Raw genomic sequence first — 26,710 nt, 5'->3', positions numbered from 1 at the left:
CATTTGATCAATTAATTATTAATTTGTTAACAAGCAAAAAGAAAAAAAATGAATCATTCTTGCTCCGAAAACTTTTCAGACACAAGAATCATCGACAGTTATTCATGTTTGTCCAGTAATCGAATCTGTTGAGGCCAATCATCATTTGGGATTTGCAGCAATGAAGGCCGAATCATTGTCTGAGGTATCGGTAAGCACTGGTACCCTTGATCTTGGTTTACCCTATGAGCTTGTCTTCCTGTTGGCATACAGACATCTTCTTCTCCAATGTCCCATCTCTCCACATTTGAAACACCGGTTTCTGTCGTTGCCTGGTCTGTCCACTTGTTGACTTGTCTTTCTGGGCTGCATGTCTGGTTCTTTGGGTTGCCACTCTGACCTCTGGTTATCTCCTGACTCATAGTTGTTGTCTGTTGCATTGTTGCGTTGTTGCATAGAAAACCTATTGTGTTGGTTTGTAGTCATCAGGGCTTGTGTCTGTAGTTGCATCAATTTTTCGTCATTTATAGCACTGTTCCTGGCCTGAATTCGCTGATGATGCAAAGCATAATTCAATATTTCTTGCATCGGCTTGCCTTCCCAAGCAATACACTGTCTTTCCACTTCACTCTTCAATTTTGGCAACAGACCATTTTTAAAAAGGGGTTTTAGGGCATTGTCAATTTGTGCCCGGTCTATTCCCGAATATAGTCGAAAAACATCTCGCAATCTGTCTAAATAATCACTAGCATCCTCTCCTGTGTTCTGTTTGCACGTAACCACCTTATTCCAATCAGTCACGGGTGGCAATTTTTGTATGGCGTCTATTAATCTATTTATCTGTGCCATTTTAGCCTCCTTGGGCATGTCTAATTGTCAATTTAGTGCATGGTCCCAGTTTGTCTCACTCATTAATGTCTTCAAAGTGGTGGTATTAGGAATTACCCACTTTAAGAGTATTTCCATGTCTCTTACAGTCGGCAATTGAGTCTCCACAATCAATCGTAGCTCCTCTGCGAATTGAAGTGGATCTGTTTTGATTGATGGCATGTCGCTCTGTAATGCCTTCAATTGATGTATTTTCCAAGGTCTATACATCAACTCTGGGTGTTCCTCATGTGCCGCTGGAAATTGCCGCTGCGGAAAATTCATAACGCCACATTGCTCAAAACCTCCCTGTGGGAGAGTCAAGTTTTGAAAGTTCATTGGCAAATCATATTGATCGTTGGATAGATTGGCATTCATCACAAAACCCTTACTCCTTGTTTCGTGGTATGGGAAGTATGTTGAAGTTGTTGCAGCTCGTTGTATCGCTTGCCCACTTTGAGTCGGTTCCTGTCCTCCAGTTGCACCCTCTTGGGTAGTTACCTCAACTGGGGCACTGCTTTCACCTGTCTTCTGTCGGCTAGAGCCAATCGTTCCACTCTGTACCGGTCCTTCGGCAGGTAGAGGTGCAGGTACCTCCTGTGGGAGATATACTCACCGATAGGGTGGAGGAGTTTCCTCTTCCAGTTCATTTATCTCATATGACCTTGCTTCTGGGTACACTCTGGACTGGGATCGCTTTCCATTGCTAACTTCAAGAGGCATTTGAGTGGATACCTTTTCCAATCTATGTTGTATCTGCTTCATTTCTTTCTTCACACCCCCCATTTTCGTTCTGGTCTCCCTGTCTAGACTCGATGTCCCAGTAATAAAATGGTTTCCAATCCACCTTCAACTTCTGTCTGTCTCTTGCTTCTAATTCTTCTCTGAGTGTTTCCAATGTGTTCCTGTCAAACGTGCCATCCTTGGGGAATTCCTTTTTTCTCCCTTTTGTCCATTCATGCCAGGATTCCACATCTGTAAGTGAATCTGGACCATATTGCTGATACATGTGGTTGATACAAGTACCTCTTTGGGACAAGTCCAGTTGACCTTGTTTACCCTTGCAGACTCCATTCCCCATTCTGCCTGTATGTAAATAACACTCAGTATTCCCTCAATGTACCAGGTAGATTACTAGGATCTGCACTTTGGAATACACCTGTACACACCTGTACTATATATACTGTAAATAAATCTACTGGGGTCTGTTCCACCTTTTATCAAAGTGGCGTTGGATGTGTTGTATCTTGTTCCAGGTTCTTCTAAAGCTTCACTCGTACCTCCAGGAAGGATCTCTCCACCTGTTCACACGGTGATTTCCAGAGAATCTCTCTCACCTGTGGCTTTTGCACAACCCAATCTCACAGATCAATAGATAAGCCAAATGGGTCAGTATGAAATGGGTGAATCCACAGGTATCTCGCTCTGTCAAAGGGAAAATCACACAATGGTAACCGCACATATATATATCTATATATAGACTCACCATCTTGCTCAATTTTCCAAGGTTGTCTTTACACTGATAATATCTCACCAAGATATCAAAGCTTCTTTCTTGAGACCGCATTTTGCTCAATCAATTTATTCAATTAAATCAATTCAATTACATCAGTTCCATTATTCAATTTCAATTAATCTATCAATATTCATCAATAATATCACATTAATCACTCTAGATGACTCCCTGCACATGCCCTTTCCCCAATGATGTCAGGATAGATCCATCCATTGACTGAGATTGAAGATCATCGGTCGTCACCTCAGATCCATAGCTCATGTTAATTGATGAATCACTGTTCTGTACTAGGGTCATATCTGACATATTTTCCCAATTTTGCCTGGTCACCACAAATTCTCTTTGCAACCACTAAAGGCAACTCATCCTTCATTCGTGAGACAGCCACAATTGATGGCAGATATTAAACAGTTCATTGGGTCCTGAAATGGGACTGTAAAATTCCTTCCAGCATACTAAATTTTGAAACTCCATTGTTTGTAATACACAATTTATCCCATAGGGCTTGAAAGTTCTTTCCCAAGTTCATGCAATCATTCTGCATTGGAACCCTATAAATGTCATTAAACCATCAACTTGTAGATGCATTTATTTATATCCCATTAACCCAAGAACTCTCAATTGCTTGGTTTCTTTTTTTAGTAATGCCATATATCCATATTTCTTTTCAAAATGTTCCAACATACACATTAATCCCATTAGACCTTAAATAACCTACAATCCGAAAATAAATTTGTGACATTTCAACAATTATCACAATATCATTGTTCATATGTTCATATCTTAATCCAATCAGAAACTTGTCAATTTACCCTTAATATATGTCTGTATATATATATATTTTTTACAAAATCCAACTACCATTAAACTGAAAAGTTGTTTTGTTGGACTCATGCAAGGTCCCTTACAAATTTTGAAAATTTTCCAAAGACATAACTTCCATTTTCTTTGACAAACCCTAATATTTATCAAATATTAGGATTATCATCAAAACAAACCTAATATTAATGACTGCATGCACATCCAAACCTAGATATTTTGAGTTCCGTAACTTTAATACCTCAAATTTCCCATTTCTTCCCTCCCTGATCCTATTGTTCAAAATTTCACCTCAATCGATCGAAAAAATGAACGCAGGGATGCATTTTAAAGGTTTTCAAGAAATCCAACATGGCCGCCACAGAACGTTTTTTCCCTTTCTTAATCAATTGGCTCATAGCATAAACAATCTGCAAGTGCTTCTTCCGAAGATGTATCTCTTAGGAATTTAATTAAATAAGTCATTTATAAACTCAACGAATTAATTGATTAATCGCTAACAATTTTCAAAATCCTCAATTTTCATCTGATTTACTTGAAATTTGAATTGGATTTACTTATCAGCAAACTGAAATTGAACCAACAACTATTTATTCAACTTAGGCCAAAGTCAACAACAATTTTCAAAATCCTCAATTTTCATCCGATTTACTTGACATTCGAATGGGATTTAAATATCAGACACCGAATTCAACCAACAACTTTTTTCTTCAACATAGGCCAAAGTCAACAACAATTTCTAAAATCCTCAATTTTCATCCGATTTACTTGACATTCGAATGGGATTTAAATATCAGCCACCTAATTCAACCAACAACTTTTTTCTTCAACATAGGCCAAAGTCAACAACAATTTCAAAAATCGTCAATTTTCATCCGATTTACTTGACATTCGAATGGGATTTAAATATCAGCAAACTGAATTAAATGATCATGTCCGGGCTTGAACATTCCACGAATCCTGCACCAAATTTTCTCATACTCAACAAACAAGAACAGCACACATTTCCTGTAATTATATCTCATAATCATGACATACATGTCTTCAAAAAATTGCATGACCAAGAGAACAATGAATGGAAAGAGTGAAAAGTAAAAATAAAACTAACAAGTGCAGATACATTCAAAGTACATTGCCCCCATGCCAAATAATTAAATATCCTACAGCGCAGCATTGCCGCGGCGCGTCATAGAGGCTGCATTTGGAGGGAGAGGTGTACGCTAATTGATTGATTAATTGTATAATTAAACTCAATAAAGATTATCACAAAATATTTTCTTACTCAATTGGCTAATAGCATAAGTAAACCGCAAGTGCTTCATCCGAAGATGTATCTTTTAGGAATTTAATTAAATCAACCCAAGTTGATTAGGAATATCCCTGCGCATCGTAAGAGACGACCAAGGGTTGGCGTCAGGAAGGGCATCCGGCCATAAAAAGATTGCCTCAAACAGGGAACCGTGATTGTCATGGGGCCCGCAAGGCTAACCCCCGCCCTAGCGGGGAAAAATGGCCTCAAAACGATCATTCATTCATTCATTCATTCATTCAACCCAAGTGAAACAACGTACAGCACTGCGAGCCCAGGGAGCAGAGGAAAACACAAAAAACAAAAGCACTGGCTCTGCTTCTTGGAAGCTTCCTGCAAAACGTTTTGCTTCTCGCAAAAAACGTCCGCCAATGGGAACTAGAGGGAGGGGAGGGAGAAGGAGCGGGAGCAAGAGACAGGTAGCCGAAATGGAAATGAGGGACAATGAGGGGAAAATGTTCGACTTTTCCCTGGGGCATCGGTATGCAATTTTCATCCAATCGCCATCTTTCATAATAATTCTGGACCGGCATCAGATGGCGTTGTCTGTCATTAATTTATATGTTAATCGAACGAGTTTTAGGTGTTATAAGAAATGGCGGCAATTTCTTTTTCCTCCTCCACCCTTTTTTTTTTTTTTTTTTTTTTTTTCCCCTTGGACCCACGGTTTCCGTCCTACACAATTTCGTTTAATTTGTCTAAATCCAACTCGCCGTTTCAAAGATATAAGCCGTTTTGTCGCGGTATCATAAATTAGAATGGGGGAAAAGATATATATATATATATATATATATATATATATAATTCCATTGTCCGCTTCCTCTCCTCCGCCAAGCGAGTCGCCTACCATTTGGGCAGGCAACTAAAAAGTACGTTGTAAGTGCTACAAACGAGTGTACACGATTGTACACGTGTACGGGCCTTACAGAACCGGCAAACAAATCGCCCCATGGTGCACTTCATGGGTCGATTTGCCTCCAGTATAGAGTGAGGCTTTTAATAACCAGCGTCTAACGTACGCATCCTCGCCAACACACGGTCCCAATTGCAGGCAAGCCTACAGACGCGCGTTTCTCAGTGACGCGTGTCAGACGAACTGGCGCATTTATTTACACAGCGCAAAACCCGTATTTACAGATCGCTAGAAAAACACGAATAATAGCTAAAACCGTTTGTCGATGTTCCATCCGTGACTTTGTCCGCTCATTCACTTTTCCTGATTCGCATCAAGGACCTCCATCATCAGACAGCTTACTTAATTCCGCATTTTAATGAGAATTCAACAGGATTTTACGACTCAAAGGAAAAAGAACGAGCAGACCTTTTGCAGGACGATCGTTACAAAAATCGTTACACATATTAATGTATTTATAATGTCGACAAAAATCATATCTTAATTCTTACAAAAATTGGTTCTTTGAATAAATCACAGCACCGGGAGTCCCGCTCCAATGGATCTTTTGTGTTTATTCAGCACCCTAGTAATTGGTTCTTTGTGTACTAATTAATTACACAGCACCCAGGCCCCACTCATATGGATCTTTGTGCAGCGCTACACAGCACCTGAGCAAAAAGGGTCTCATCTACATTTTCCTTATCAGGGCTTCCGTGCACCAATAGTGCGTGGAGAAGCCCAAACACCACATCCTCCATGTATACACAGAATAACTATTCCCACGTTCGTACATCATATTGGACAAGAACAAGAACATGCTTACCGCTCAGAAAGATCTTGCCGATGTGTCCAATTGATCCGCGTAAGGGCCACCAGATTGTTCGGGTATGTTAAAGGACTCAGGAGGCTCCGATATGACCAAACAGCTTTTACAAAAGCAATGCTTTATTAACTAATAATTCACTTGTTTCAATATAATAAAGAACTACAATACAATAACGAATTTGGTAATTCAAGTCATTGGTTCTTCTTTGGTCGGTCTTCTCCGCTGTCCTCGTTCCGTACTCGTTCGTTCCGTTTGGGCAGAGATTCTGATGACAAGTGTGTTGACTCAAAGTATGTTCTCGTTTTTTGGGCACCGCCGCGCTAATCCTCTCTCCGCTAAATGCTCCGAGGTCATCCATGCTTGCCTCCCTGCTGGGGAGTTCCTTCACCCTCTTTGCATCCCGATGTCCAAACAATAGTATGGGCTTGGGAATGTGTGTTAGCCCGGGGCCGTGATAAAGGTGGACAAAGGAACTCCCAGTCCATGTTCTGAGATACATTCCTGACATTCTTACGAACCACCTGGACTACCTACTCCGTTACTAGTCCCAACCAATGAGTTACACTTCCACAAAGCCCAGATCAGTGGAGTGTTGCAGTGATGGTTGTCCTTCTGGAAGTTTCTCCCATCTCCACACAGGATCTCTGGAGCTCAGCCAGAGTGACCATCGGGTTCTTGGTCACCTCTCTTACCAAGGCCCTTCTCCCCCGATTGCTCAGTTTGGCCAGGCGGCCAGCTCAAGGAAGAGTCGTGGTTGTTCCAAACTTCCTCCATTTAAGAATTACTAGGGCATGCCCGTACGTGGGTGCAATGCCCGTACGTGGGTACGTGGGTACGTGGGTGCGAGTACGGTGACAATCCCCCCCCCTCTATTTACATGAAATGGTTTGGTCCATGAAATGTTTTGGTCCATTCGCAACGCCAAAGTGAACGGCGAACGCTTTACATGAAATGGTTTGGTCCATGAAATGTTTTGGTCCATTCGCAACGCCAAAGCGAACGGCGAACGGCTTGCGAGTACAGTGACAATCCCCCCCCTCTATTTACATGAAATGGTTTTAATTAGTTTTAAAACATAGTTTAACGCCAACATAGCGGCAACATAGTTTGCCAACGTGAAATAAATGAATACGCTCTCAAATGTGCCGTCCGAGGCAGAGTGTGTTCGCCACGTTCGGCACACGCGATAGCTCGCTGCTCTCTGATTGGTTGAATCGTTTTTTGGACATAGCTCGGTAAGTACTTGTCCGATTAATATGAAACCTTGAAAAGGCACATCCTCGGGTCCCCAGCAATATACCTGGCAAGTTTAAAGTATATCGGACCCGTGGTTGTCGAGAAACAGCGGTCACAGACAAACATACAAACACACATACACACATACAAACACACATACACACAGAGATTACTGGAATTATAGATAGATGGAGGCCACTGTGCTCTTGGGAACCTTCAATGCAGCAGAGATTTTTTTGTCTGCTTCCCCAGATCGGTGCCTCGACACAATCCTGTCTCTGAGCTCTGCAGGCAGTTCCATCGACCTCATGGCTTGATTTTTGCTCTGATATGCATTGTCAGCTGTGAGACCTTTTATAGACAGGTGTGTGCCTTTCCAAATCATGTCCAATCAATTGAATTTACCACAGGTGGACTCCATTCAAGGTGGAGAAACATCTCAAAGATGATCAAGAGAAATGGGAGGCACATGAGCTAAATTTCAAATGTCATAGCAAAGGGTCTGAATACTTATGTAATTGTGATATTTCTGATTTTTTTTGTTAATAAATTTGCAAAACTTTCTAAAATCCTGTTTTATCTTTGTCATTATAGGGTATTGAGTGTAGATTGATGAGGGGAAAAATGAATTTAAACGATTTCAGCATAAGGCTGCAATATAACAAAATGTGACAAAAGTGAAGGGGTCTGAATACTTTCTGAATGCACTGTATGACAGCAACACAGGGACAAATGTATGACAGAAAATTTACTACAAATCTGGTGAATATAACTTGGCTTTAATGAGGTGCAACCGGCGTCGACATACAGTACATGATGACATGTGGAACAATCCCCAGACAGGAAGGCAATGCGAAATGTCACAAAATTAGGGTGCAGCTTATACGCCAATTTATGGTAATAATGAGTCTGGCATTGGGAAACAATTACCTCTGATAAAATGGTTGCAACACACACCAGCTCGTATGTAATTCTCGTTGTAAACACCTCGGCTCCTCACCCATAATGGTGGCAGAATTACAGAAGTGACATCTATTATGCTACCTGTTGGCCTGATTTGTATTTGGCAGTGTTTTAAAGTTAATGTTCTGCAAAAGACTGACATTGAATTCTGTGCAGGTGATGTCCGTCCTGTAAATGTGGAATGCAAACAACACAACAACAATTCATCTGTCTCAGAAGCTTCAATACGTGCTTCTGCAAAGGGAGATCCACATGTTCATCTATCTATAATTCCAGTAATCTCTGTGTGTATGTGTGTGTGTTTGTCTGTGACCGCTGTTTCTCGACAACTACCGGTCCGATATACTTGAAACTTGCCAGGTATATTGCTGGGGACCCGAGGATGTGCCTTTTCAAGGTTTGAAATTAATCGGACAAGTGGTTCCCAAGGTATGGTCACCGTACTCGCAAGCCGTTCGCTTTGGCTTTGCGAATGGACCAAACCATTTCATGTAAATAGAGGGGGGGGGGGTTCTGTGGTCGTTACTGGCTTTGCGAATGGACCAAACCATTTCATGTAAATAGAGGGGGGGGTTCTGTGGTCGTTACTGCCACGTGGTTTCAAAGTTGTTTTTTGTTGTTGTTGTTTGCACGCATGTTTTTTTGCACGCACGTACGGGCAAGCACGTACGTGCGGGCACGTCCTAGTTTGGCAAATGGCAGTACTACCTGTTCTGCAACTCGTGAGCAGAAACCTACAAATGAATATTTTGAATTCAGAACATGAAAATTTTTCGAAATCTTTCAATATTTTGCATTTAGAGTTTTCCAAAAAAATGAAAAATGATTTTATTCTTCATTTTTGCAGAACAACGAAGAAGTCATGTTGCACAAACAAGATCCAGGTCCAACTTGACTGCGAATAAGTCTTTTTTGAAGAAACGATCCCGAGAAGAAGACTCACGACCTTTATCATACATGTGCATGACTGTTGCTCGCAACACAAAGATTAATATGGAATTAAATAAACACAAAACTGTTCTCGAAAGTCAAATACATCACAAGTATGATGCACACAGTACCGATTTTGCTTCACCGAGTAATATAAAAATGCACATGAGGACCTACACTGGAGAGCGCCCGCACCAGTGCTCAATATGTGATAAAGATTTCCCTTGTAACAGCAATTTGAAAATGCACATGAGGATCCATACAGGAGAGCGTCCTTACAAATGTTCGACATGTGACAAAGATTTCCCTCAAAACAACACTTTGAAAATGCACATGAGGATCCACATGAGAGAGCGTCCTTACAAATGCTCAATATGTGATAAAGATTTCACTTTTAACAGCCATTTGAAAAGGCATATGAGGATCCATACAGGAGAGCGTCCTGACAAATGCTCAATGTGTGAAAAAGATTTCACTCATATTGGTGATTTGAAAGCGCACATGAGGATCCATACAGGAGAGCGTCCATGCAAATGCTCAATATGTGATAAAGATTTCCCTTATAACAGCCATTTGAAAAGGCATATGAGGATCCACACAGGAGAGCGTCCTTACAAATGCTCAATGTGTAAAAAAGATTGCACTCATAATGGTGATTTGAAAATGCACATGAGGATCCATACAGGAGAGCATCCATACAAATGCCCAATATGTGATAAAGATTTCCCTTATAACAGCGATTTGAAAATGCACATGAGGATCCATACAGGAGAGCGTCCTCACAAATGCTCAATATGTGAAACAGATTTCACTTTTAACAGCCATTTGAAAAGGCATATGAGGATCCATACAGGAGGGCGTCCTTACAAATGCTCAATGTGTGAAAAAGATTTCACTCTTAATGGTGTATTGAAAATGCACATGAGGATCCATACAGGAGAGCGTCCATACAAATGCTCAATATGTGAAAAAGATTTCCCTCAAAACAACACTTTGAAATTTCATATGAGGATCCATACAGGAGAGCATCCTTACAAATGTTCGATTTGTGACAAAGATTTCACTCAAAACAAAAATTTGAAATTGCATTTAAGGATCCATACAGGAGAGCATCCATACAAATGCTCAATGTGTGAAAAAGATTTCACTTGTAACAGCCATTTGAAAATGCACATGAGGATCCATACAGGAGAGCATCCTTACAAATGCTCAATATGTGAGAAAGATTTCCCTCAAAACAATACTTTGAAATTACATATGAGGATCCATACAGGAGAGCGTCCTTACAAATGCTCGATATGTGATAAAGATTTCCCTCAAATCAACACTTTGAAATTGCATATGAGGATCCATGCAGGAGAGCATCCTTACAAATGCTCAATATGTGATAAAGATTTCCCTCATAACAACACTTTGAAATTGCATATGAGGATCCACACAGGAGAGCGTCCTTACAAATGCTCGATATGTGATAAAGATTTCCCTCAAAACAACACTTTGAAATTGCATATGAGGATCCATACAGGAGAGCGTCCATACAAATGCTCAATGTGTGAAAAAGATTTCACTTGTAACAGCCATTTGAAAATGCACATGAGGATCCACACAGGAGAGCGTCCATGCAAATGCTCAATATGTGATAAAGATTTCCCTTCTCGCAGCCATTTGAAAAGGCATATGAGGATCCACACAGGAGAGTATCCATACAAATGCTCAATATGTGATAAAGATTTCCCTTATAACAGCGATTTGAAAATGCACATGAGGATCCATACAGGAGAGCGTCCTCACAAATGCTCAATATGTGATAAAAATTTCACTTTTAACAGCCATTTGAAAAGGCATATGAGGATCCACACAGGAGAGTGTCCTTACAAATGCTCAATATGTGATAAAGATTTCCCTTATAACAGCGATTTGAAAATGCACATGAGGATCCATACAGGAGAGCGTCCTCACAAATGCTCAATATGTGATAAAAATTTCACTTTTAACAGCCATTTGAAAAGGCATATGAGGATCCACACAGGAGAGTGTCCTTACAAATGCTCAATGTGTGAAAAAGATTTCACTCGTAATGGTTATTTGAAAATGCACATGAGGATCCACACAGGAGAGCGTCCAAACCAATGCTCAATATGTGATAAAGATTTCCCTTATAACAGCGATTTGAAAATGCACATGAGGATCCATACAGGAGAGCGTCCTCACAAATGCTCAATATGTGATAAAAATTTCACTTTTAACAGCCATTTGAAAAGGCATATGAGGATCCACACAGGAGAGTGTCCTTACAAATGCTCAATGTGTGAAAAAGATTTCACTCGTAATGGTGATTTGAAAATGCACATGAGGATCCACACAGGAGAGCATCCAAACCAATGCTCAATATGTGATAAAGATTTCCCTTATAACAGCGATTTGAAAATGCACATGAGGGTCCATACAGGAGAGCGTCCATACAAATGCTCAATATGTGATAAAGATTTCACTTTGAACAGCCATTTGAAAAGGCATATGAGGACCCATACAGGAGAGCATCCATACAAATGCTCAATATGTGAAAAAGGATTCCCTCAAAACAAAAATTTGAAATTACATATGACGACCCACACAGGAGAGCGTCCTTACAAATCCACTTGGAGTGAAAGTGGCAATGATGAGCACGGATCAATGCCAACACAGGTTTCTCGTTCATGGATAGAGTAGGCTCGTTGGACTGATTGGGTTTTTTAAACTTTCTCTTTTTCTCTCTCTATGCATATGTATATAGTTCTCATTGTTACAACTGATAATTAAAGCTGTTCTTGACCCCGTGCTTTGCTTTGTGTTTTGCGTACCACAACAAATTGGGGGCTCTCTTCTGGGATCTGAATTATACTTCTACCTGTCTTGGATTTTTCATTATTTTACCAATGAGAAAAAAAAAATTTGTCATGTTTTGTATATGTTCCTGTTTCTATTGTATTTACTGCGAAGTAAAAAAAAGATGAGCTTTCAGTGCAAGATGTTGAACTGTTACGTGAGGGGGAGTTCCGAGCTGTAGCTGATCATATTAGGGCCTGTGTGAAACCCAGTTTGAGAAAGTCTGAGATTTCTTGGTTATTGTGAGTCACATGGGTTTAGAACCGTGGGTAAAGAGGAGGAATGATGGAGTGGAACTGGTCAGGATAGAATCGGAAAAAGACAGCTGAGGTTAAAGTTCGAAGACAAAGTAAAGGAAAGGGAGTTTGAAAGAGAAAATAAAAAACTGAAGTCTGAAGGGAAAAGGCCTGTGTTGTCGGCCGATGAGCAAGTGCTGGAAGCATACAGACAGAAGTTCCGAACCATAAAAATACAGGCTGGGCAAACATTTGTTGAATTTGCTCGGGACAAGTAAATGATTTTTGATCGGTGTTATCATTCTCTGAAAGTGGATGGGGACTATGGTAATCGAAGGGAGGTTATCTTGATGGAAGAATTTACAAACAGTTTCCCCTTCGACAAAAGGATGCACCTTAATGATCATAAAGTTGGTGGGTTTAAAAGAGGTGTAGTTTGTGCAGATAATTATGAGCTCACCGACAAGAAAAGATTTGGTCTTCCTGGTTATGGTACGACGTGGTATAACAAGAATGTGGTTTGTGAGGAGTGGGAAGACCATAAGGGTCCGTTGATGCAGACATCTCTGGGTGGACAGTTTGATTGGTCGAAAAATGCATCTGCCAGTTGTAAAGCACGAACATGTTATTACTGTAACCAGAGGGGACATCTGAAGTCGCATTGTTGGAAATTACAAAGAGAGGAGAAGCAGGGACACTCCAAAAGACCTAACGCATTGGTTGAAAACAAAGTTTTCAACTTCCTTTTTTTCAAGTTTTCAAAGTTTTTCAACCTGCCGCTTCCGGTCTTGCTGGCGAGGTTTCGTTTATTCGCAGCTGTCCACGCTCTCCATCGAAATCGAAGTTAAGTTGTTGTTCCCATTTGTATTTTCGTTATAACTGTATTTATTTTATGGTGTGTGTGCGTATAGTATGTCCCGAGGAAGATTCTCGGTGTAAATCTTTCATACCTGTATAGAAAATCGTGTTAATTTGTGTCGTGTCTTTTGAGGCCTTGTACAGTGTCCAACCTTGAGGCTTTGTTTTTCTCTCAGCGGTCCGTCGTTTGTGCTCCAATAACTTTCGTTCTCTGTTTTTCCCAGGCTTTTCACCCCATAGCCTACTTCCTTGTTTAAAATCTCAACTCAAAAAAAACAAAAAACATTTCCTTCTCTGATTGAAACAAACAATCATGGGTATTCGTTTATTCGTTCTTATTCGTTCGTTCGTTCTTCGACCACGTGTTTCTCCCCCATTTCCCCAGATAGTTTTCACTGTTAAACTTTAAAATGTTTAAACTTCCCCTCAAGTTCTGTATTCTGTCGTATATTATAACACCTTTTTCTTCTTCTTCTTTAAAAGGTTGCTTTCGACTTGTTCACCAAATCTATTCATCCCCAAAAAAAATTCCATCTCTTAAACTGCCTCTTTTCTACATTCCCTAAACTCTCTTGCACTCCATCCTCCCTCCAGCGTCCTTAAATGTATTTTTGACTCGAAGGTCACAAGAAACTCATTTTGCAATAAATGTTCGTTTCCCATTTTTCGTACACTTTCTAAAATCCAATCTCACCCCTCCCCTCCAAATCTTCCCCATCACGCCTCCCCTCCAAATCTTCCCCATCACCCATCCCTTTCAAATCTTCCCCCTTGCCCCTCCCCTCCAAATCCTCCCCCCACACCCTCCCCTCCAAGACTCCCCCTCGCCCCTCCCCTCCTAGACTGCCCCCTCAACCCTCCCCTCCAAATCTCCCCCATATCCCATCCCTTTCAAATCCCTCCCCTTGTCCCTTCCCTCCTACACTCCCCCCTAACCCCTCCTCTCATTAGCTCCCCCCTCGCCCCTCCCCTTCAAATCTCCCCACCCTCATTTCTTCTCCATTTCCCCCCTCTCACCCCTCCTCAAAGTGTCCTCCCTGCTTCTTCCCCCTTCCAACTCTCACCTCCATCTCCCCCAACCTTCTGCCTCGCTCTTCCCCCTCCTCAAATAACACATCATTGTGCCTCACCCAATCACCATCTAACCTTTTGTCTGCCACATCCTTCCCTTTCTCTGAGCTATTCTGAAATCTCTTACACACCTTCAACAGCTCTTCCACCTCTTCCACATCTTACCCTACCCCTCCTCCCCCCTGTTCTTTATCCGATGCTCCCCCTTCCTTCATTAACGGTATGGACCTCAAACATCCGGGGCCTTCATTCAAACTTAACTGATCTCTCCATACAGGTTGCTTCTGACAAACCAGACGTGATCTGCTTAACAGAAACTTTCCTCCATGATGTCTCTGATTCCTTAATATCTATCCCGGGTTACTCCCTCCTCCGGTATGATAGACCTGAGCCTCGTCCTGGAGGTGGGGTTGGTATCTTTATCAAAAACTCTCTTCCTCACTCGCCCTGCACTGCACTCTCTCCACCTCACCCCCAGGAATACCTCTGGCTATGGCTTCCCCTTCACTCCCACCTCTTGTTCATATGTGTGTTGTACCGTCCACCAAACAGTGATGACTCCATCTACATCTCGCTGTCTGATAATAGGGACCAACGTCTATCGACTCATCCCAACTCTCTCTTCCTCATATGTGGTGATTTCAATTGTCACCATGCCAGTTGGCTGGGTGTGGGTACCTCTCTCACCAGCCATGGCTCCTCAGCAAAGGACTTCTGCGACTCACTGGGACTGACACAATCTGTCAACTTCCCGACCCGGATCTCAGTCAACAGAGCATCTTCTCTTCTGGACTTGGTTATGACTAACTTGCCTGAAAATGTCTGCTGCTCCAATCAGCTCATCTGATCATGTGCTTGTTAAAGTGGACGTCTCTCTGACTATTCTCAGGGAGCCTGCTCAGCTTCGACGAGTCTGGCATTTCACTCGGGCCAACTGGCATGGTCTTCAAGCAGCCATCAATCATCAGGACTGGTCTCCCATCTCTACCACCTCTGACATCAACTCATCCTGGGAATTCTTCCAAACTAAATTGCTCTCTCTCATGCACAGATTTATCCCATCTCGTCTTCAGTTGTCATACCCTTCCTCCGTCCATGGTACACGGAATCTTGTGGTGAGGCTGTTGCCCAGAAACAACTTGCCTTTGTCTCATGGAAAGCAAATCCAACGGAAGGAAATCTCATTTCCTTTCACAAAGCCCGAAACAAGTGTGTGTCCACCCTCAGGAGAGCCAGGAAACAATATCTCTCTGTTCTCAAGACCGAAGTCTCTTATCTGTCTCCCTCTTCCAAATCCTGGTGGCGTCTGGTCAAATCTGTTTCTGGTGTTTGTTCCCCCTCCATCCCCTCCCTTACCTCAAACGGCTACACAGCTGACTCTGCACATGAAAAAGCTGAATGCCTCAACTCTGTGTTTGCCTCTAAATCTTGTGTCCCAAACCCATCCCTCTCTGTAGCCACCATACCCAGTCATACCCAGCTGCTCCTGGACTCTGTGTCCTTTCCTCCTGACAAGGTGTAAAAGTTTCTGTAAACCCTCGAGTCTGATTCTGCAACTGGACCTGACGGCATCAGCCCACGGGTCCTAAAATCCTGTTCTTCCGCTCTTTCACTCCCTCTCTCTGTTCTCTTCACCCTCTCTTTTGCTCAAGGTTAACTGCCATCTGCTTGGAAATCAGCCAACATCACCGCTTTACACAAAAAAGGTGCAAAAACAGATCCTCGCAACTACAGACCAATCAGCCTTCTCACAATTATCAGCAAAGTCATGGAATCCATCATTGCTTCGGGTATGAAATATTTCCTCTTCTCCAATGGCTTGATCTCTGATCATCAATTTTGTTTCAGACCAGGTCACTCTACTCTGGACATGCTGCTTCTTCTGTCTCAACAATGGATGGAGGTCCTCAATGCCAAACAGGAAATTAGAGCTGTGTCCCTCGACATATCACGTGCCTTCGATACGGTCTGGCACCCAGCTCTGCTCACCAAACTCTCCTCCTTTGGTATCCATGGAAATCTCCACGCATGGCTGGCGGACTTCCTCTCTAGTCGTAGTCAACATTTGGCCCTGAATGGGTTTCTCTCATCTCCTCTTCCTGTTCAGGCTGGACTTCCCCAAGGCAGTGTTCTGGGCCCTGTGCTTTTTCTGGTCTAAATCAATGATCTCTCTGACTCTCTTGAAAATCCTCTCTATCTCTTTGCTGTTGACTCCACTCTCTGCCACTCCATTCCTCATCGCTCAGATCGGCAGTCTGCAGCCTCCTCACTCTCTGCAGACCTGGACAAAATCACAAACCGGGCAAACAAGTGGAACATGTCTTTCAATCCTGACAAATCTCACACTCTTACAATGTCTGTCTGAAAAGACCGACTGGACAACCCTCCCATCTACTTTCTGAATAATCCTCTCCAAGAAGTTCTGTCACTCAAGATTTTGGGTCTCACTATCTGCCATGATCTTTCCTGGGAAAACCACATTTCCAAGCTGGCCTCCAAAGCCAGTCGCCGACTGGGCATCCTCCGTCGTGCGAAGTCCTTCCTTGGCACACCTGAGCTCCTCACCACATACAAGGCTTTCATCCGCAGCTCAATGGAGTGCTGCTCTCCCTTCTGGGCTGGTGCTCCTGCCTCACACCTAGCTCATCTTCACGCTGTTGAAACCAAAGCGTTCAGAATCATTGGAATCTCCCGCGATGACGCTATCTCCGAGGGCCTTTCACTTACTCACCGCAGGCAGGTTGGTGGTCTTTCCCTCTTCTACTGACTCCTCTCCGGCCTTGCTCCCCCAGCTCTCTCTGGGCTCTGTTCCCCAAATATTCCTACAGGTCACACAAGATTTGCCTGCAAACCTCTTATGGTTAAACTGCCAAAATCAAGACTCTCTGCTCACCTTCACTCCTTCATTCCTCTTTTCTCCCACCTCTGGAACAAACTCCCTCACTCTCTTCAATCACACTCCTCCCTCCAGGTGTTTAAAACAGCTGTTCACCACCATCTCTTATCTTCCCCAATCCAAAACCTTGATCTTTTCTACCCCCGCTAATTTCATCCCAAATCCACTTTTTTGAAATACCAACTTCTTTCCTGGAAGTCCTTGGTGTCCTTGCGTTTTCTACCTATCCTGCCTCCCCCAAGCCCTTTCCCTCCCACACATCTCCCGATGTCCCTGCTCTCAAATGTTGTGTTTGTGTGCTTCCTCCCCTTCTCTCCCCATCTTGTCTACCGCTCCCCTTTTTATATACTTTGGTTGCTTGCTTGTTTGTTTGATTTGTTTGTTTGATAAATGTTAGCTCTTTCACGAGCCTCGATTTTGTATGCTAAAAAGAAAAAGAAAAAAAAAGTGGTCAGCCTCAATGGTCGTGCCATGTTCGTTTAGGCTGGAGATAATGCTGCCCTCATGCTCCCTGGACTGGACAGTTATAAAACCTTTTAGGGGGGGGCCTGGGGCATCAGTCACTTCAAGTTTTTGAAAAAGTTTGATTTTTGGTACCATTTTGAAGCTTAGCGTCTAAGTAAGAATTTTGGTCCGAGTGGACAAAGATCACATGGAGTCTTCATACATTCCCGCCATTTTCCAAGATGACCGCCATCAAAATCTAATACTGACAATATCTCGGAAACTAATCAACCTCGAAACATGAATTTGGTGTCTATACCTAGGTTTTCATGGTCAAGGAATCCAATAAAACCATTTCTGACTACATCAGAGTATTTATTTGTCCCGAAATGGTAAATTACACAACAAACGTTATAGCAGAATTTAGCAGAATTATGCATGTTAACAATTAAGCACATACGAACGTAAATTCTATAAAATACCATGAATATAAACCGAACGTTCTATTTTCATTGTTCTTAGTGATATTTGATTGATTAGGTAAGTGCAACTAAAAAATCATTACTCATTCTCACAACCATCATGGTCATTTAGTTGGGACATTTGCACTTGCATAAACGTGAGCACTTCAAGTCAGCTTTTTTGCACTTGCATGACGAGCAAGGTTTTGTGCACGCGCATTTTACGTCTAGATCAAACACATCCCTGGCAAGGGGCAACCTGGTCCAGATGGGAACCAGTTGGCCATCTTTTTCCATCCATCCATGATTGCTTGGGCTTGGGACTAGTGCCAGTGGCTCGTGCGCTGTAGTCCAGATGCTCGCCTGGAAGACACTCCTTTTGAGATGTTGGTCCAGCGCATCACTTGTAGGGGGTATTCTTTCCACATCCCTAGTCCTATGACAGAAAACCCTCATTCGAACAAGGTCAACGTTGGTGTCATCAGTGATAGGTTCGTTGGAGTACATTTTGCAAACAAAGTGACTCACCACTTCCCTCAACTCTGGCGATGTAAGAAACGGGGTGCTAGCAATTGTCGCAAACTCACTCAAGAGGGGTGGAACCTCATCTTTCCGCTTGAAGCAGTATCGCTTGCCCTTGAATTTGAAAGCTGACGTGCTGTCTGATCCAGTGAATGCATGAAAGAGAGCCAAGGCTTTGCACGTTGTCACACCCAAACTTGAGGCAATGTTGTTGAGGGAGATCATTTTGACTGTCTTTCCTGCTTTGAAAGAAATCCAGATATCTGACTCCGGATTCACCGCCTTGATGTGGTGGAAGTTACACAGAAGTATTACGACAACGTCTGTGTCGCCAGTATAGACCATTCCCAGTGATGAATATTGGAGGGCATGAAGAAGATGTACCAGGACACGAGTGTCTGCCTCCTCATGATTACATCGTCCCATGGGCGGTCCATTCCCTGCATTGAGGACTTGGTCACCAGAAGTGATATAAACCTGTTTGCCATCTTGGAATGGTGTTTGCACAATGCTTGTTGACAGGAATGAGAAGAGCTCTTTTTTATTTTCGGCATTAGCCAAAAAGTTTTGCCAGTTTCCAGGCACTTTGGCAGAACCAGATACTCGCTGTCGTGTGCCTGTTCCTCGCTTTTCTCTTGTGGTCACTTTGATTGACATTGTGCGATACTGATCCCATACAATATCCACTCTCGCTGCTCTTTTCAACTCATGCTGGATTCTTGGGCAGAATACTTTGGTGAAATATTCATCAAATGTTTTGCCTTGGACAGTTGTGCCAGGAAGAGAGTGGATCAGTGCACCACCATCAATAACGATGACCCCATAATCATCTGGTGCGACGAGCTCCTCATCCGCGGATAGTCCGGTACTTGCACTTGCTTCCATAATGCACGCCAATAAATCTGACTTGGTGCAAGAGTTGATGGACCCATCAGAAGCCAGTGCATCTGGTGATGAGGAGGATTCGTGACGGAAAAATTCCTCCAAATTTCCACCCCGGCTATCAACCATAATGAATGCTTGTCCATACAGCTCTGTATGTTGTTTGAAGTGCTGCACCTTCTTCTGAAGTGCTGTCTTTTTTCGAGTTTTCTCCTCATGGAACAGCAGCAAGTTGTTTTTCTTGATCGGAGCTGCCAGAGGTACATCATTTGAGTCCAGCACATTCTTCCGAAAGTGGTCATACTGCTCTTGTCCTCTAGATTCTAAGACACGGACCGATGTGGCGGCAGACTTGTCAACACACACTTTATTGTCTAATGTAACTAGTTCTGCACTACTCTCTTCAAAGGGATTCCCTCTGCTTTGCAGCACATCCATGAGATTTGTGACATGACGCCTAAATCGGTGCTGGGATGTACTTCCTTCCTCGTGATGAGGGAGCTCTTGATCTTCGTCGTCATCTACATCAGTGAATTGCTCTAGAACACGGCTAATTTCTGGACCAGTTGCAATCCAGCGTTCTAGCATCTCAGGGTTCTCTGTGATCCCGATCATTCCCCCAACCCCTTTCACCCGTTTGTTGGCCTGCTCGTGTGCTTGATCAATCGGAATGGAAGAGTAACGATGATTGCTTCGACTTATTGCCCAGTGACCTGCTTCAAACTCATCTTGGATGCTAGATGGAAGACTTTCAAGGTCTCTGATGAATACGGGAACCCACCTTGCATAATTCTGGTGATCAAGTGCAAAGAACAGAAGCACAAGGTTTTGCAGAGTAGCCACCATAAGTTTGAACTTTCGCTCTCTGTGTGATCTAATAAACATGAAGATGAGCTGTTCGTACTTGTGAATGAGTAACCAGAACTGCACTGTTGGTTTCTCTTTGCAAGCTACAGAGACCCAGTCGTCGAAGGTCATTTCACTTCCGCCGTCCTCATAGGCTCGTTTCAGTAGACTATCGAGCACCACAACAGTAATCTGGTGAGCATACCGTGTTCTCATTGGATCATTTGCTCTCAAGTAAGATGTCGCTGCAGCTACTGTCAAGGCAATGCCAGCCTCTGCAAAGGCTTCAGGCCATCCAGACCCTCGTAGGAAATCTCCCATAGTCGCCCACAAAGCCATTTCGATGTGGAGCCCTCCCAACATCACCAGAAACGTATCTTCTCCAAAGAGTTCAGGAAAGGTCCATTGCATTTTCTTGGCAATATCAAAGAGTGGCTGGTCCACTGCCATGATTGGGATTTGCTGTGGGTTGAGGAACTCGGTTGTTTTCTTGACCAGGTCCATTCCATGTCGAATCATTTTTGGTGTAGCTGCTTTATCACGGAATAGTGGTAGCATGGCTTCAATACATTTCTCTGTTGATCCCACAGCATCCGATCGAGAAGCGTGATATGCCGACCACATAATTGGAGGAACAGTTTCACTTTCAAATTCCATTTGCATATTTTCCTGCACCATTTTCATCCAGGCCTTTTCATGGTGTTCCTCCTTGTCAAATGACGCCATGGACTGTGGCTGCACGTCTTTCACAGGAGGTTGGGTGACAAGATTCCGGCTCATAGGTGGAACAAACGTGTACAGAGGAGGCAGCATTGGTCCCTTGGTGCTTGGTGCTCGTCGATGGAAGTCGATTTCTATAGGTTCTTGGTCCAGCCCTGGGTTTTCTACTGAAGGAAACTGAAACATGGAGATACCTGTTCCATGAAATGAGGATGTGGCTGTTCTGGACGTAGGATTGTGATCTAGATTGTCAAGGGCTGCAACCGTAAAAATCTGCTGACGAAGGTTGCTAGGACAGACTATATCAGCGTTGGCATGTGCTCTTTCAGCAGTAGCTTGTGCATATCCAACTTCAATGGTAAGCACTCTCTTATATGACACGCTAAGGCAATACTGATGTAGCAGTTGTACCAGTTTCTTGCTCCTTGTTTGGGAATGCAGTTTTAAGGCCAAAAACACTGCAAGACGAGGCTCACATCTCCAGTTTGCAGGAAGAGAAGTGATGTTCAACATGGTTAGTTGACTAATGGAGAGAACTGTCCTGGAATTGTCTTGCATAGGAGATGATTTAGGACCAGTAAGCAGTTGACGAAAGAAATATTTCAGCTTTGTTGGAACAGCAGATTCCTCACAACCTTCAGGAAATGACCCCTTGAACAATGAAAATAGAATGTTCGGTTTATATTCATGGTATTTTATAGAATTTACGTTCGTATGTGCTTAATTGTTAACATGCATAATTCTGCTAAATTCTGCTATAACGTTTGTTGTGTAATTTACCATTTCGGGACAAATAAATACTCTGATGTAGTCAGAAATGGTTTTATTGGATTCCTTGACCATGAAAACCTAGGTATAGACACCAAATTCATGTTTCGAGGTTGATTAGTTTCCGAGATATTGTCAGTATTAGATTTTGATGGCGGCCATCTTGGAAAATGGCGGGAATGTATGAAGACTCCATGTGATCTTTGTCCACTCGGACCAAAATTGTTACTTAGACCCTAAGCTTCGACCTGGTACCAAAAACTAAACTTTTTCAAAAACTTGAAGTGAAAATGAAAATTTGTTCATGGTGGGAACCCCACTATTTGTGCCAAAGGGCTAGGTGGATTGTGACGGTGAATCCAAGTCCGTTGTTATTCTCAGGGATACTGGGGCAGCCCAGTCAGTGATGTTGTCTGATATTCTACCATTGACTTTGAGTAGTTTTTTGAAGGAGAGTGCATTCATCCAGGGCATTGCAGGTACTTTTGTCCCCTGTCCCCTTACATAGGGTGAACCTGAAGTCTGATTTGGTCAAAGGTCCAGTGATTATAGGGATAGTCCCCACTCTCCCCATCGAGGTTGTTAGATTCCTATTGGGGAATGATTTGGCTGGGGATAGGGTTTGTGTTTCCCCTGTGGTTTCGATGCATCCCTTATTACCCTGCGCTCGTGAGGCGAAAAGTGGGGTTAAGCATTCAGGTGAGGCCGTGTGTCGTTTGCGGTGTACCGTGCATGTCTGCATTTTAAAAAAAAATTCATTTTCTTGGCAACCATTGGTCCCATTGACATGAAATTTTCACCGGAGGAGGGCCTCCTCCTGTAGAATACTTTAATGATTATTATGCCATTGCAGGTTATGTGGTACAGGCGCCATCTTGGGAAAAAACTTCGCACCTTATCCACATGCCTGTCATTGATGAGCCTTTCAGTGAAGTACTGATCAATTGTGTTCGTCCATTACCAAGAACTAAATCGGGCCATCGGTATTTACGAACGATTATGGATATGTTACCTTCCCTGAAGGTGTTCCCTTAAAAAGGATCATGGCGAATGTAGTGGTGGATGCTTTGATTCCGATTTTCAACAGATATGGTTTGCGAAAGAAGGTGCAGTCTGACCAAGGTTCGAATTTTATGTCTGGTCCATTTTGAGAAGTCATGCACCAGCTCGGAATTGGGCAGGTAAAATCCTCGGCCTGCCACCCACAGTCCCAGGGAGCCCTTGAGAGATACCACCCGACCATGAAAACTAGGTTGATATTGTCTGGAGTAGCCAGAAGAGTGTGACAAAGGAATCTGTTTTGTATTGTTTGCCACCAGGGATGCTTCCAAATGAATCCATGAGTTTCAGCCCATTTGAGTTGGTGTATGGCCATGATGTTCGGGGCCCTCTTAAATTAGTACAAGAGAGATTTGGTATGTCCGGGTTCTACAGGAAATTCTGTGATCATGACACCTCACTCGTAGTACCCCTCGGCCCGAACCAATTTCTTGAGGAAAAATGAAAAATTGTGTGGTCTGAATCCTGTGAAAATACTTTGGACAAATTGAAAGCTATTCTGACCAATGCAATGAGCCAGTGTTGCCCTCTCCCGATTTTCCCTGTGCAGTTACTACCTGCTCGGCAGTTTGTGCACTCACGAGTTTGTGTCTGTCTCTTTGTCCGCACAGAATAAATCTGATTTTCTCTGCAACTGTTGGTCCGATTGACAGGAAATTTTCAGCATAGGTGCACTTCCACCTGTCTATATTATAATAGCCGTAGATGATTCTGTCTGTCTGTCTGTCTATCTGTTGGGTGTCTGTCCGGGGTGTGGCTTACTCGGTTTGCAGAGTAGCTCCACCCATAGCTCCACCCATTCTGGGAGTGGCTATAAACAAATATCCACCATTTTATTAACTCGCATAGCTTTGAGTCCTGTTTTGTAGGCCCGTGGTGTCTTGCTCTCCCCCAGTTTTATTTCAAATCAAATTCGATAAATCATTTCATTTTTCACAGTCGCTAACATAGTTTTAGACTCGGTTGAAAAAAAACGGGAAGAAAATCCGATGAAAGTTGCCGTTTATAGAACGAAATGAATTCTCAAAGGCCTGTAACTTCAAGGCCATTGAGTCTCTCTCACGCCTTTATCTCCAATCTAACTCACCATATGATTTCATTTTTATCGATGGTTTTACTTTTAGACTCGGTGTCAGCAATAATTGAGAACAATCCACACACGCGGGAAAATGCAGAGATATATTTTTTAAAATCGCGTCATGGTGTATCATACACCGCCCAACATGACACCGCCGGCAATGTGTCGATATATATTAAAAATTCGCTTTTGCTTTTCCGTTATGATATATTACTATTTCGTTTGATGATAGTCGTCACAAAAACGTCAACAATGATGCCGACATATATTTCTTCGTTTTTATTTCATTCAACATATTAGCCGGAAGTAAAATATGTTTCAGGAAATTACCGAGAGATATTTCTTCGTTTTTTTTATTAGTTATGTGCGCATACACTTTAAATAGGTTTATTTGAAATCTTTAATTTTCCACAATATAATTTACTTGCCATTTATCATTTGATGATTACGAGACAAATTCCTCTTGAGGATCGTGACAATTCATGCGTTGCGTGGAAACTTCCATTTCCAAAATGAATGAGACGATCGATGAAGAACGACTCGGTGTCACCAACGCGGGAAAATGCAGAGATATATTTTTTAAAATACACCATATCACCGCACAACACCGCCCAACAGACAACAAGTATCATACACCGCCCAACAGCCAACGAGTATCATACACCGCCCAACATGACACAGACAGCAACATGTCGACATTATCGCTTTTTCTTTAAACCGAGTGAACCGAGCCGAACCGAATACACCGCGTGAATTCACCGAGCGAATTTCAGCCAATTCCACCTATTTCTTCGTTTTTATTTTATTCGTTACCAGCAGAAGTACCCAGCGTTGCCGGGCGGGGGAGGGGGGAAGGGCACGTACACTTTAAACATGTATATACATGTGGGATGTGGGATATATACATGTGGGACATGTGTACGTGTGTGTACGTGTGTACGTGTGTGTGTGTGTGTGTGTGTGCGCGTGAATATGTGTGTGTGTGTATATATGTGTGTGTATGTGTATGTAGGCTAACCCCCGCTCTAGCAGGGAAAATGGCCTTAAAATGCATGTTGTTGTTGTATGTGTATATACATGTCTGTGTGTGTGTGTTTGTGTGTATATGTGTCTGTACGTGTGTGTGTGTGTGTGTCTGTTTTTGTGTGTGTGTGTGTGTGTGTGTGTGTGTGTGTGTGTGTGTGTGTGTGTGTGTGTGTGTGTGTGTGTGTGTGTGTGTGTGTGGAGATGTATATATGTGTATATATGTGTATATGTGGATACATATGTGTATACATATTTGCATATGTGCATATGTGTATATGTGTCTGTACGTGTGTGTGTGTGTGTGTGTGTGTGTGTGTGTGTGTGCGCATGTGTGTCGATGTACGTGTGTGTGTATGTGTATATGTGTGTGGGTGTATATGTGTGTGTGTGTGTATATGTAAACATGGGCCGGTGTGTGTGTAAAGTGTGAGGAGGTATTGGAGAGGAAAATGCAGAGATATATTTTTTTAAATCGCGCCATGATGATAAACGAAAATACACCGCCTAAAATAACAGTCGACATATATTTAAAATTCGCCATACACATCCATGCGGGAATCCCACGGGCATGGATGTGTGTGACATTTCGACATATTGAGTTACATGCTGCGCCTGCACATTCAGTTATATAAGATGGTTACTGGCAATTGATCACATCCACAAATGATGTAATCCACACAATTTATGTACTTTACATAACGTTAATAGGAATACATGCCCGTGTAGATGGGAATGACATATAATTCACCGAAAACGTTGAAGCAACCGCATAATATTACGGTGATGTTTAACTCTGAGAATAGTTCTAAATTTAAAAAACTTTCTTCTGATATTTGTGATTTATTTCAAACAAACTGTATTTCCCAGCTACACGGGCATGTATTCCTATTAACGTTATGTAAAGTACATAAATTGTGTGGATTACATCATTTGTGGATGTGATCAATTACCAGTAACCATTTTATATAACTGAATGTGCAGGTGCAGCATCTAACTCAATATGTCGAAATGTCACACACGTCCATGCCCGTGGGATTCCCACGGGTGACCCCGCGAGTATATATATATTTAATGATAATGATGACGTCGTCGGTCACGTGGTTCGGCCGCCATCTTAGAAAAACCGAAAAAATTTGCACTTATGTCTCCAACAGCGCTGAATAGAAAAAATTGAGACATGGCTCATTGAGAAGAACTCTCCATGTGGAATTTTTTTTTTAATGATGTCAGAGGTGCCTAAGTTTTGACGTCATAATTCGACAAGTACAAAACTTAATCGATCAAGATGAAATTTCTTGAGCATCATCTCGGGATAAATAATTGGTGGAGATAAAAAATAATGACGTTATTGGTCCAGTGGTTCGGCCGCCATGCTTGTTTCAACACAAAAGCTGCTAAAAAAACACTGAAAACACGTCCTGGCGAGGGTCTGCAGTCTTTGATTGCTCTTTCTCGTTCTGTCTATGCTGAACAGGTGTGACAACCTGCACTGATCGACTCGTTCTTTTCTTGTTGGTGCCTCTGCAGCGTCAGAATGAATTTGTCCAAGTCTGCTGAGCAATTTGTTCCAGCAGCCGGTTTGATTAATTCAGAGACCATCACCATCCTCAACGCACATCTGAATTCCTTTGCAGATGC

At 42.6% G+C, this 26,710-nt stretch overlaps 1 protein-coding gene and 1 long non-coding RNA gene across 2 annotated transcripts in view; both read left to right on the top strand.

The window, feature by feature from the left end:
- LOC137421241 (uncharacterized) overlaps positions 1-8,670 on the top strand; it is a 43,484-nt gene extending 34,814 nt beyond the window's left edge. The window contains exon 3 of the long non-coding RNA XR_013622352.1: positions 8,567-8,670. This is a non-coding gene — a long non-coding RNA (uncharacterized LOC137421241). The remainder of the gene's footprint in view (positions 1-8,566) is intronic.
- Positions 8,671-9,275: 605 nt separating this feature from the next.
- Positions 9,276-12,049, top strand: LOC144889828 (uncharacterized). Its single transcript, XM_078771053.1, has 3 exons — positions 9,276-11,228; positions 11,658-11,795; positions 11,958-12,049. The coding sequence occupies exons 1-3, from the start codon at positions 9,368-9,370 to the stop codon at positions 12,047-12,049; spliced, it is 2,091 nt and encodes a 696-aa protein (XP_078627179.1). The 5' UTR covers positions 9,276-9,367.
- The last annotated feature ends 14,661 nt before the right edge of the window (positions 12,050-26,710 follow it).

Source organism: Myxine glutinosa, chromosome 1, assembly GCF_964187855.1.
Source record: "Myxine glutinosa chromosome 1, kmMyxGlut1.1, whole genome shotgun sequence".
NCBI lineage: Eukaryota > Metazoa > Chordata > Myxini > Myxiniformes > Myxinidae > Myxine > Myxine glutinosa.
The sequence above is the reverse complement of the archived record's forward strand: the minus strand, read 5'-3'. Positions and strand labels throughout refer to the sequence as shown.